This window comes from Halyomorpha halys, unplaced genomic scaffold, assembly GCF_000696795.3.
Source record: "Halyomorpha halys isolate HHAL.00 unplaced genomic scaffold, Hhal_1.1 Scaffold1424.1, whole genome shotgun sequence".
NCBI classification, from domain to species: domain Eukaryota; kingdom Metazoa; phylum Arthropoda; class Insecta; order Hemiptera; family Pentatomidae; genus Halyomorpha; species Halyomorpha halys.
This window is the reverse complement of record NW_027107214.1, coordinates 243,033-255,589: the sequence shown is the minus strand read 5'-3', so window position 1 is coordinate 255,589 and position 12,557 is coordinate 243,033. Positions and strand designations below refer to the sequence as shown.

Below are 12,557 nucleotides of genomic sequence, written 5' to 3'. Positions count from 1 at the left end.
TAAAAAAAATATAAATAAGTTATACTGTTTGTTTATTTTTGCTGATTACATTTTAATGAATGTAATCATAAATGAGGTATGAAAAAAATAATGAAATTCTAATTTAAAATGAAATAATAAATTTATTTTATTTATTCCAAAATGTATCGTATTTTCTCAAACTTCGGATGGCGGTCATAACATGTTTTAACGGTATTGTGTACCTATCGTTACCCAACGGTTTTCTAGTGCTCTCAATCAGTGCCATTAGTAATAAAAGTTAACCCTTGCTTTCACACCGTGTCAAACCCAAGAGCGACAGGCCTCAATATGAACCGTAGCCTTTGACTGTGTGACTACGGGGAGGTATGAAGCCACCCTCCAATACACCAGTGACTTCCAATATCTCAAATGGAGGCCATTTAGGGCGTGTGTAAGAACCTTCCAATGGAACTCTTTCAATAGCGCGGTGAATAATAGGGGCGAGGGGTGCGCACCTGCTGTCGAGCCAATCCTTCCATTTGCCCTCTCATATTCTTATTCAGATCCTCCGTCCTGATTTATAATCGGCTTCGGGTAGGAGATTTCCTCCCATTTTCCATCGCCAATGCTTTTCCCTTATATTGGGGAAAATGTGGCCGGAAGATTGTGATCTATCTAAGATCGTAATATCTTATTGGGCTGTTTTCGGGATCAAATCGGTCCTTGGGTACCTCTGAGGCCTCAGGGACAATATCCATGGAGCTATAAACCTGGAAGATTCCGCCAAACGTATTTGTTTTTATGTTTCCCGAAATGGTCAGCATGATGTAGCGAAATATTTTGTAGAGGAATCAGATCGAGTTGAGGATAATTTTGAATAAAAATATCCTAAAGTGTGTTGCCCACCTGATCTGTTGTCATTAGGGTTTATACATTACCGACATTTTAGAAAACCGGTTTTCGAATAGTAATTTTTCCAGATAACCGGTTCGAATTTTTATAAAAAAAAATGTTTTGCTGGAATATTCTGTAATTCGAACAAAAAATTTTAACAGAAAATTTAGAGTGATTAAAAGCAATTTTTGACTGAAATTATTTACTGATCAATTTTATTGATAGTAAAATTTTTTTATGCAATTTAGTAGAACAAAGAAATAATAGTTAGACCAGGGTTAAATTACTTTAAAAACAATTATTCTTTGTTTATGCATAATGGTCACATATAAGGATGTAAATATTTTTATAATAGTGAAACGAGTTATTCAGCAAAGGGTTCAAATAAATAAAAACAGTATATTTTAATATTTTTATAATAACCATATTATTTTTTTAAAAAACAATGTTATTAGATATAGATGGATGCTTATTAAAACAACCTTATACCTTAAGGTTTGCAAATGTAAATGAAAGAAAGAAGAGAAGTGGTTAGTAAAAGTTTTAAATTTAAGAAAGAATCAAATAAAAGAATTTATAGATGGGACAAAGGCAATTAGCCGGCATTTTTAAGTTTTTTAAAAAAAGAAAATGACAACAAAATAAAGGTATCCTTGAAAATGACCTGAGGGTCGAACCGTTGGAAGGTTTTGAAAAGAATAAAGTTGAGAAAAAAGGATCAAATTTGTTTTTAAATATTCTATTTATTTTTTTGTTTAATGAAATATGATTTCAGAAAAAAGAGGACGTCTATCGATTTCCTATTTAGCCGTGTTCTTAGTTTATTCACAAAATTCCCCGAAATAGAAAATACCCTCCCACTTGCAACCGAACTAGGCTTAATCGTTTTTAAAGCCTGATTATAATAATTCGATATTTTATAGAAAACCCGTTTTCGAATTTCATAATTTTCTCAAAAAAAAAAACAGTTTTTAAAACCCGGTTTTAAAAACCGACAAACCCTAGTTGTCATGTTAGTACTTAGGCTTAGTATGAAGTATTGTACAGATTATGATGATTTTGAGCTAAATAAATAATTATAATTTGTATATTTCTATTTATTATTATTAAGTTATATATAATCTATATTCCAGTATCGCTCAGTTATAATGCTACCAACTCCAGGGACCAGGGTTCGAAACCGACTATGACAGACAGTTTATTCTTTTACTGTAGCCGTGAGTCAATCCTTTGGGTTCGGGAGCTCATAAATACCGTTAATTGGGGAAAAACAGGCGGTCGAAATTGATTTTGAAAAAATCACCTCCTTGCAAATCCGGTGGTCTAGTAATAACACTTACTAAAGTAATGTACTATTGACCCTTCATGGGTTGTAGTGGTACAGATTTTATATTCGTAATGGAATAAAAACTAAATTAAAACCCAAGAATTATTACTAAGTGATCACTAGGAAAATTTTAAGAAAGCAACTTAACTTAAGAAAATATCAAGGCAAGATGCAGTACTTTATAAAAACAAAATACTTTTTTTTTTTCTTCAACCCTCGAACAAAGAAATAAGCATTTACAAATATATACAATAGAAAAATTATATGTATATATACCGGCTATTTGTTTATCTTGTTTTGGCATTATAAGAATGGTTGCCAGGTCCGCTGAAGGCGGTGTCTACAGTAATGGCACATGTTTGCCTGGATGCTCACTAGGAATACAAAATTATTTTTATTTTTTTTAATAAAATGCAATATGACACTCCGATATCTTATTTCTGGCTGGATATATCGCTCCAGCGAGCGAGGGGGTAAAAGTTGTTTTGAGTTGCTCTCCCCCCCCCCTTCACTCTCAGTTTATATGTTTGCTTACACCGACGGTAACATTCATGAGAATAATGGGAGATTTCAATTTAAATTATGTTGTTATTTTTTATTAAGTATAATTTATGTCTCATCCCTCATTTTCAATCAATTCGCAAGTTTTTAGAACAATTTACACCAAATTTAAGGATTGCTGCATTTATTTTTAATTAATTTCAAAGTGGCTGGAAATTTGCAAATAGTGTGGTAACTTGCATTCGTGAGGTTTTCGTTGTTCATATTTATTTTGTTTAGCCTAAAATGGTGAATCCGCTTTTATTAACTCTGAAAACATTCAATATTACATGTTTCCTGAGGGAGATGAGCCATTTTCTCACAAACTAACATCGAAGACCGAAGAAAAGAAATATATAAAAATAAATGGAGTAACTTTTTTTTTTTTTAAGGCTCGAGTACTTCATTGAGGACCTACCTCATGTATGGAATGAATTTTATATTCTTGGGGTCTTCGTAGAATAAATATTGACTGGCCTAGGAATCGGACCCACAACTAATGAGAATAACCTCTGAAATAGTTAAAATTGAATTGTTTAACAATGTTAGTTCTTTTAAGGCGGGCTTTATCGGGTTCTCGAGACCCAACTGCCCACACTAAGAACCGAGAATTATTCCGTAGTAGCAAACAACCGCACCCCAGTTAGTGGAAGGACTGCCCCTGAATACGAACTAGTTGACTCCTATAGAACTAACTCACCTGACCCTCGCCTTCGGTATTCCCCGTGGACACCCAGAGCCTATCAATCATTTCATGGAAAACATCTTCATAAATCAATCGGAAAGGGGAAGTGGAGGGTCGAGGAGGGTGCAGTGGTTGCAAGTTCCATTTATCTCTGTAAGACACAGGACCTTTCTGCATTAGTGATAACTTTTCGTACCAGATCGACCTTGCCTTGTCCGAAACAAAACTTTTTCTAATTTCGTTTGAATAATATCACAGTTTCGGTTCAACTCTATATTTTCATTGTTATGGTCAGTGTTACTTACTGCAGAGATATAAAAAATGTAAAATATTGATCAAAAATAACAACACAAAAATACTCAATTACTTATTAATTCTAATGGTCATTCGAATAAATTGTCTTTTTTCTTGCTTAGTATTATAGAAATCAATACTGATTCCAATTTTTTTTTCAATATTTATATATTTTGGAGCAACAACAGATGTTTAATTTTTTTTAGGTAGAAACTTTGTCTGTCAGTGATAAATCTTTTAGATGCATAAACAAACGTTGTCCGATCACAACATATCAATAATTTGGTTCAGTAGTGTTAGATATCTGACAAATAAAAATGTTTTGAATAGGAAGTATTCTAAAGATAGTGCTGTAGATTAGGATTGCTTTCTTATCCTTCCAATGCTAGTAGGGTAGTAACAAAGTAACCACTGTCAACGCTACAATATATGGATTTACTCGAACACGAAACAGATAATGGCTACAGGCATAACTAAGATTGTTTTTATTGAGAATAGCTTTAGGATATTCAAAAAAGGCAGTTGTAAAGTCCTAAAAAAGAGTGATTTTAATTTAAGACACTCTATCAGTCATTATGATTATTATTATCATTGTGATGTTAACCACAAAACCTGAATTTTTGCTTAAACAAGATAGAAAATTACTTTAAGGTTTTTGATTATTTTGTTTATGTCTATTTCTAGAATGATTGTTTATTCTTTTGCTGTAGTAGTGAGTCGGTCCTGTGGGTTCTGTACCCCAGAAGGGCTCTCCCATTCTCTTAAAGTGGGTATCCGTGAAAAAACTTCTTTTTTTATGCCCCTTTTTTTGGTCATTTATGACATACGCGGGGGAGGGGTGACCAACCATGGTGGGTGGTCTAATTTTCCTTTCGTGGGACCGCCACTGATAAAAAGTCCTACTCCCAGCCCGGATTCGAACCTGCTCCGCCCGCAGTTCTCAGGTTGCTATGACCTGCGCCTCATCCACGTTTTTTACGGACGGTCCCCCCGTGAAAAAATCTGGTGGTCGAACGTAATCTTGAAAAATCACCTCCTTGTATACAACAGTCCTTCCCTTACAAAGTACTGAGTCCTGATCCTTCAGGGATGTTAGCGGCCCACATTATTATTTGAAGAATTTCTACAAAGTTTAAAATTAAAAATAACTTTGTCGAGTTGATCAAGATCTGTGGTGAGGTGCATGAGTGTGTGTGTTTACTACAAAAGCGTTACCAATCACTAAAACTCGTTTTACTGAGAATCGATTGTCGTTTAAAGAACATTAATATTACTTTGATTGATTCAAGATGAATTGGCGTCAGTTTGACGCTCTTGTAGAAGGATAAATCGATTGAGGCAAAGTCGATCTTAATGTATTTCTAACGAACAGCGTTTTATCGTCAGTCAGTCAGAATCTATTTGTGCTTCCAGTAGGCCGTTGTTAATGTCTCCATGTTTGACTCGGTTACTTGTTCTGTCAATTCAGAAAGCCCTATTTTTCATAGAGTTGAGGCTCAGTAGCTAAAGAAAAATATTCTCGAATGAAAACAACGGACAGTTTCTCAATAAACCATTTCTATGATTCATATTTGTCATATACAGTGTAGAATCCATTGATATCGCACTTCTGTTTTAGTGATTTAATAGCTCCGAAATGAAACATGATAGGTTTTAGCTATGACGAATGAAGTTTGTTATGATAGTGAAAGCTTTCACCATAACTTCAGTTATAGGATAAAGAAATACTTTAATATAATAATATAATGAGACTCATACTAGCGGTACTAATGATTGCATTGGCAGGTGGTAACAAAACAAAAGGACTCTATTTGTGACCACCTTCAGAAAAACAGACAATGAGACGATTCTGGACCGGGTATATATTAGAAGTTAAACGAAAATTGGAAGAATAGTTGGTTAACAATGCCGAGTCATATCATCCTTGTTATACGGTCGGAGAGGTCGATAGTATAGAATCTGAGGCCAGTTCAATAGCTTGTGTCTTAACTTCCTACTGATTAGCCATTTCATAACTCTATGTCCTCCTAAGTTTCAAATCAACACTATTTTTAATTCTCAACGCTCTCGATTAGAAAGGAGGCGTCATTTGAGTGTTGAACACCCTGTATGAATGAAGAAGAACATTTAGAAAATATTTTGCTCAAATCTTTTGCCTTTACAGTTAAGCCGTTCCTGAGCAAGGAACCGCGGGACGTCACGGCGCTGGTGGACTCGAGCGTAGAGCTGGAGTGCGCCGCTGGAGGCGACCCCCCGCCCAAGGTCCTCTGGAGAAGGGCCGACGGGAAGATGCCCATCTCCAGGGCCAGGCTCACCGAGGACAAGAGCCTCCGCATCGAGAGGGTGAGTCCTGAGGATGAAGGAGTCTACATCTGCGACGCCACTAACCTCGTCGGCACCGTCACCGCAAAGGCGACCCTCACTGTGCACTGTGAGTATGGCAGTATTTGTGCATTAGTAGTATTTTGAGTTTGTAATTTATTCTCTGCATGCTAAAATATGTATTCTCTCACATCTTCTCCACAGCGCCTCCGACATTCACGGTGAAGCCGGAGGATCAGACGGTAGGCCTGAACGGAGTGGCACAGTTCGAGTGCGCGGCCCGCGGGTCGCCTCCACCTTCGGTCTACTGGGCCAGGGAGGGCAGCCAGCTCCTCATGTTCCCGGCCAACACCTACGGCCGCCTTCAGGTCAGCCCTCAGGGACAGCTCACCATCCACGGCGTCCTCAGAGAGGATGCGGGCTTCTTGGTCTGCTCTGCTCTGTCTGTAGCTGGATCTGCCACGGCCAGGGCTTACCTAGAGGTAAGGAAACAACTTCGTATAATGAGGTCTTAATATTTAATTTATTCTTCTCACAGACCGAAGACAAGCGAAACATCATCGACGATAAGTATGGTATAATTGAAGGATTTGATTCCAAATAAATCATATAGTATTTCTATTAGTCACTTTTAAGTAACTCAGTATAGTTAAGCCGCTTCGGAGTGATATATTATCTCTCTTTTAACCCAAGTGAGTGCTTAGGCCGCTTTGCGGGATGTACCAGTTAGTCTTTATTAATTTCATTTTGTAATTTTCCGCCTAATGATGCCTGAGGTAGTGAAACATAGACCTGATGGTGATTAATCGCCATTCGAAAGACTAAAGGATTTGTTCGAATTTTCTATTACTAACTTAATAAATGATTGTTTTATGACTTTTGTTATTTCCTCTATCGCTAATTTTACCGCTACAGCACGACCTTGTTGTTTTAGGAAATATTTTGTTGACAATGGACCCCTTCTGTAAACAGTTTGTATGGCCTCCTGCTTGTAATAGTACCGCACTTGAGTGTTCTCTACATTTAATTTCCTAACTATCCATTCACTCCAAATAATAGTTTAAAATGAAACTGAACTGTCGTTTGTCTGTTCTTAATTTGTTGAATTGCATTTCTGATCATTAGATTTTAAAAAAAGGTTGGTTAATTATTTATCTTTCCAATTTAAGTTTTATAAAAATACACGCCTGAGCATCTGGGGCTAATGCAGTCTTATTTTAACATGTTGTCACTTGGATAAAAAAAAAATTATAGATAGTTCTGAAATTCATTACAGTCAACTGCCCTTTACTTGTTAATCATTAAATTATATTTATTTCTAGTTTACAGAATGGATATATCAGGAAATAAAAGCTGATCAAGTAGTCGGTCTCTTTATCTGTTTTATTTTTTTCCTTTTAAAAAGAGGGCCAGTTTTATATATCATATATACAATTGTTTAAAAACAAGTATATTAAATAAATTAATAGAAAAGGAATGTTTTTAGCTCTGTATTGTGAACAGTAAAAGTAATATGTTTAAACACCTTTGCTAATACCAGTACTTTCTATTTCATTAACGTTTTTGACTGTACACAAAATTGCATAGATCAGTTACTACTATTGGGATTAAGAGATACTTATCAAGATGTTTCTGTAAGGCTATCTGGGTAACGTTGTTAGACCAGGGCGTAATACAATTCGGGTTACGATTAGCTTAGCGACTGGAGGCTTTGCGTACCCGTCACGTAGCTAGTTGCGGGGACCGAAGACACGTATCGCTTGGCCAGCACACCCGAACGGAACAGGAGTGGCCCGCCCAATTTATGCCTACCTTGCGGATCGTACATTTCCATCGGCCCAGGGAACAAATGCTCCGGGTCAGCGCAACTTTTCCAATTCCCTGGATTCAATCAATTCCTTCCTATTTACTACCGCTGTCCCCTCGGGGACCCCCGATTTATAAAACTGTCCCTTGCCTGAGTTATACCCGCGTTTGTCCCACCCATCTGGATTCTGGGGATTGAACTTTATATTAACCTCTACAAATCACATTGTACTTTTTTTATTTTGCTTGTACTGCTCCATATTGGAGCACCTTCCATAGCAGTTTAGATTCGATTTTTTCTCTACCAAATAAAATTTCCTCATCTTTCTTTACTTGCAGGTGAGGTCAACCGGAGACAGCCCGCCTCCTATCGTCGAGATTGGTCCTGCCAACCAAACTCTGCCTAGGCATTCTGTGGCCATCCTCCCCTGCCAAATTCGTGGCCAGCACGTCACATCTTGGTCCAAGGACGGCTCGTCGCTCAAGATAACGCAACGCCACAGCGTCTTCACCAATGGCACACTCCAGATCGACGGTAAGTAATATAGTTCTATTTTCTTAATATCTACATTGAACTAAGGCTCAACATGAATTTTTTTCTAACTAATGTTTTGCAGTTAATATATGTTCAAGTCCGTTTTTCAGGGAAGAGCATTTAAGATTTTTAAAAAATATTAATATTCACCTTACAGTGTTGAGCACAAAACCTACTACAAAACCAGGCAAGTGCCTATTCCTAGAATGTTCCATTATTTGATAAGTCGGACACATGTTGATCTTTATAAATGAATAATAGTAATTTATTTGTTTACGGGATTAATAAAAAATTTACTAGATTTAATTTGTAGCAATCTTACTAGCTCTGGGTCAGTCTGTATGATGACCCTAATAGAGAAAGGCTAAACTCCATTCTACGGGTTTTTTTTTTTAAACTTCTAATTTAAAATAAAAATCAACACATTTTTATTTGTCAAATGTTATGTCACTGTTGTATGTCAATGTTATATCAAATGTCACTGTTAAAGCAAAGCAGCGATATGTATAATTGTAATGTTTTTATACATTATATAAAAACAAGTACAATTTTATCTCTATATATCAAAGATATATTTCTAAATAAAAGTATGTTTACTCATAACTTCGTAATTTGACATAAATAAATTTTTAATAAACTTATGTATACACTTCAGCCCATGAAGGGTCCAGGATTCAGTACTTAGTACTGTAACTAGGCCATCGGTTGTGCAAGGAGGCGATTTGTTCGGAATCCCGCTCGACCGTCAGATTTTTTTCCAATTAATAGTACCCATTTTATGAGGCTGGGTGGACCTCGGTCGGCTTCTGAATCCGCAGGGATAATTAGTAATATATTGTATCAATATATAATATATCGTGGGCATTCTCTCCAAAGGATTAGGCATTTTTGTAATGAATGTTTGTGTTTGTGTATATATATATAAAGTGTATATGGCACTATAAGGTTGTGGGATGCGGTACTATAAGGATTACCATAAGGGTTCTGTTAGGGGCCGAGCTATTAGCGGAACCCTGTTGACTTTATCTCTTCCAGCTAATTTATGCTAATTAACCTCCAAGCCACTGCTAACCTTATCTCTAAATGAGGGTCTGTAGGCCGGGTGGTACCTATTCATCATCCCTATCCAACCTGCTCCACTGACCGGAGCTTTGTAACAGATGGAGGTACTTCGGTCACTATTGATTTTCCTATTTTAGTATTGGTTAATAATTTATTTTTTTTACAGTGGACTGTTAAATATTGTATGTGATTTCAGGAAGGATGATAAAAACTTCTTGAGTTTGTAACTAGAGGTTCACCATTCTAAAGCTATGATAAGCTCTGTGGGATGCGACCCCGTTAAAATTATCTTTGCACCGTAACGCAGATGAAAAAAAAATTAAATACCTTTAATGCAATACAAGCACTTCATTGATTAACTTTTTTTAGAACAACTACAGAACGGATGACCGTGTATTGCCAAACGTGTTTTGATTTTTCACTCCAACTTATAACGACACTAATAGCGAACTAGGAAACGAAATAAAAATGGCAGCTATTATTCGTTGTTATCAAACATTTGTCGTTCTTACTCCCACCCCTATAGTTAACACTCGTCACAACTTGTTCTTCTAATTAATAACCACAATATTTGTACGTGACATGCGTGAATCATCATGTTTGGGGGTGGTCCAACGCTGGTGCCTCTAATATACACATCGAATAAAAATTATTTGATGTTCCCTTGGTGACTGGTTGTATGTGCCTGTTATTAGTTTACTATTTGCCCATGGCAGGCGAAGGGTACTAGCCCATAGTGTACCCGGAGCGCTGTTCAAACTTTGCGAGGCTGAGTCATCCCGCTGACTGTATGTTCCAGGCAAACAGTCCTTAACACTTCCTTATCTGGAGGGTCCTTTCTTTGTGTTTGTAATTCTGAGCTGAGTAACAGTCCTATCGGAGTTCTCTCTGGGTCAACTCTCGCTATAACTCCACGATTTCGGTTCCCATTGGAAGCTGAACACGTCGAAATGGGACTGCCTTTGAAACTATTTTTAAATTTGAACTTCAACACATTCCTCCCTATATATTCCATTTACAATTACCATCTTTATTGTGTAAGGAATGGTCATGTATTTCATCTCAAACTCTTGAATCACATGATGCAGATCTTCCAAAATATGTTAAAACTGAAGAATTGAAATTAACTCTATCAAATCACCTTTAGCCTAAGACATGCTGTCTAATAGTTTTTTACTTTCATTTACCTATATAAGGATTACATAGTAAGAGAACTCAAATGCACGTTTGAGATCCCCTAAGTTAAATGAACCAAGTCACACAAAACGGTCTGTGTGTATCTGAACAGCCTAGCTCTAAGACGAAAAGTTTTATGCTGGATCTAAACGTTTGTTACTTACCGCAAATCCGAGACTTGTACAAATGTTTGGTTATCAAACGTAACAACAATCATTCCACACGCTTTTATGTTCTTTTGACTTATGTCGGCTTTCACATTCCATTTTCATTATAATAAGGAAGAAAATAAAGGTAGACTGAATGGAAGGAAACTTAAATATCAGTGAAGTAGGTTGTAGATGATAAAAATAAAAAAAAGTTTGGTGAAAAATTGTTTTTGCTACCTGTGGCAGTAGTGGAGGTTCAAAAATGAACTTGCCAAAACTGCTTGCCAGTATTTAATAAATAAAAAAATACCAACAAATATTGTTGTATTTAAAGGTTAGTTGTAAACAACAAAACAAAAAGTATCTCCAGAATAAAAAAAAAATATATATATATTTACAGAAAAAAATAATATACTGATAAAAAAACTCAGCATTATTGAATTAAAAAATAAATTTATGGTTGGGAGCTTTGAACTCACGATCTCTGGCTTCGCAGGGCGATTTCGTCTTCCGTTTCGTCTTGGCTTAACAGTTGATTTTTTAAACTGCCGTAATGTCCTATTGTGGGCTAAGCAACTTTCATTTACACCCAGTGTGACTAATTGTCTCTGGGAACTTAATTCCTACTCTCATACTATTCAATGCAATAATACAATATAAATAAATACCGCAAATAAACAGTGTCTATGTTATTTGTGAACGTACGTAAATATATATGATAATATATAATATTAATTATTCCTATATACGTATATAAAAAAACTATGCGTACATTTACAAAATTAAAACATAAAATAAAATAATATTTATTTTTCGGCGGTTAATATTTTACTGCCCCAGATGGAAATCGAACCCACAACAATCCGAACCGAACACTCCGGGACCTACGCCCTAACCTGTAGGGCCGTCACATCCCTGTATTTGATACCTAAGTTTGATAAATTAGTACGGGTGGGTAGAATCAAGTCGAAAAAAGATAGTCAGAAAAGATAATATCCTCAATCCCTCAAACATTACGATTTATACGTAATTATCAAAGAAACCCGTCTCTTTAAGATGAACATACTTTTTATATGTTGTATTATAATCAAAGGGAATAATATGGCCTTAAATGAGTTTCTGATTAGGTTTATGTTATGAAATAAATGTTAAAATGAATACGATTTATTAGATCGACTAGCACAAAAGAAATATGATCCGTGATCCCTGAGCAGTCAGCATATTCTCGCCATTGGAGCAGAACCACCAACCCTTGCCATGAGATACTGCGTTGAAAATTTAATCACATTTAATTATGGTAATTGAGGAGGAGTGAAGGGAGGGGGAGTAGAGACTGCTTTTCGATTCCGCTAATGTCTGTTCATCCATTATCCAGGAGCCATCCAAGGCAATCAAGACGTCCCCGTCTGTTTGTCTTAGTCGTCCTCTGCCTTATCTCTTGCCTCCTTCAGGGTTTTTTTTTTTAATTCTAGCTTCGTGAAACAGAATGAACTAACCAGTCTATATTTAACCTAGGTGTCCTTTGAAGACCTAGTGAATGGTGGAAGTAATAGTGGTTCTATACCTCGTCCTCATTCTTGTAGAATTTCCGAAAAGTCACTTCATATATTTGCTTTTTGATATGAATGACGCGAAAAAAATTCGGAGATGCTGTACAAAACTATCATCAAACTCTTATCATATTATTGAATAATTTAACCCGGACTTTTTCAACATAATTGTAATTTTGGTTCATGTTCAAACGGAATTTGCCCAGTTAATATTTAATTTGGGGAGAGGGGTGGCACTGTGGTAAGGCACTATGCT

At 36.2% G+C, this 12,557-nt stretch overlaps 1 protein-coding gene across 1 annotated transcript in view; it reads left to right on the top strand.

The window, feature by feature from the left end:
* LOC106689663 (roundabout homolog 2) overlaps positions 1 to 12,557 on the top strand; it is a gene marked incomplete at its 5' end in the record, with an annotated part of 34,750 nt that overhangs the window by 11,615 nt on the left and 10,578 nt on the right. Inside the window, 3 exons of the mRNA XM_014434767.2 lie at positions 5,866 to 6,132; positions 6,228 to 6,505; positions 8,169 to 8,364. Coding sequence (XP_014290253.1) covers positions 5,866 to 6,132; positions 6,228 to 6,505; positions 8,169 to 8,364 — 741 coding nt within the window. The remainder of the gene's footprint in view (positions 1 to 5,865; positions 6,133 to 6,227; positions 6,506 to 8,168; positions 8,365 to 12,557) is intronic.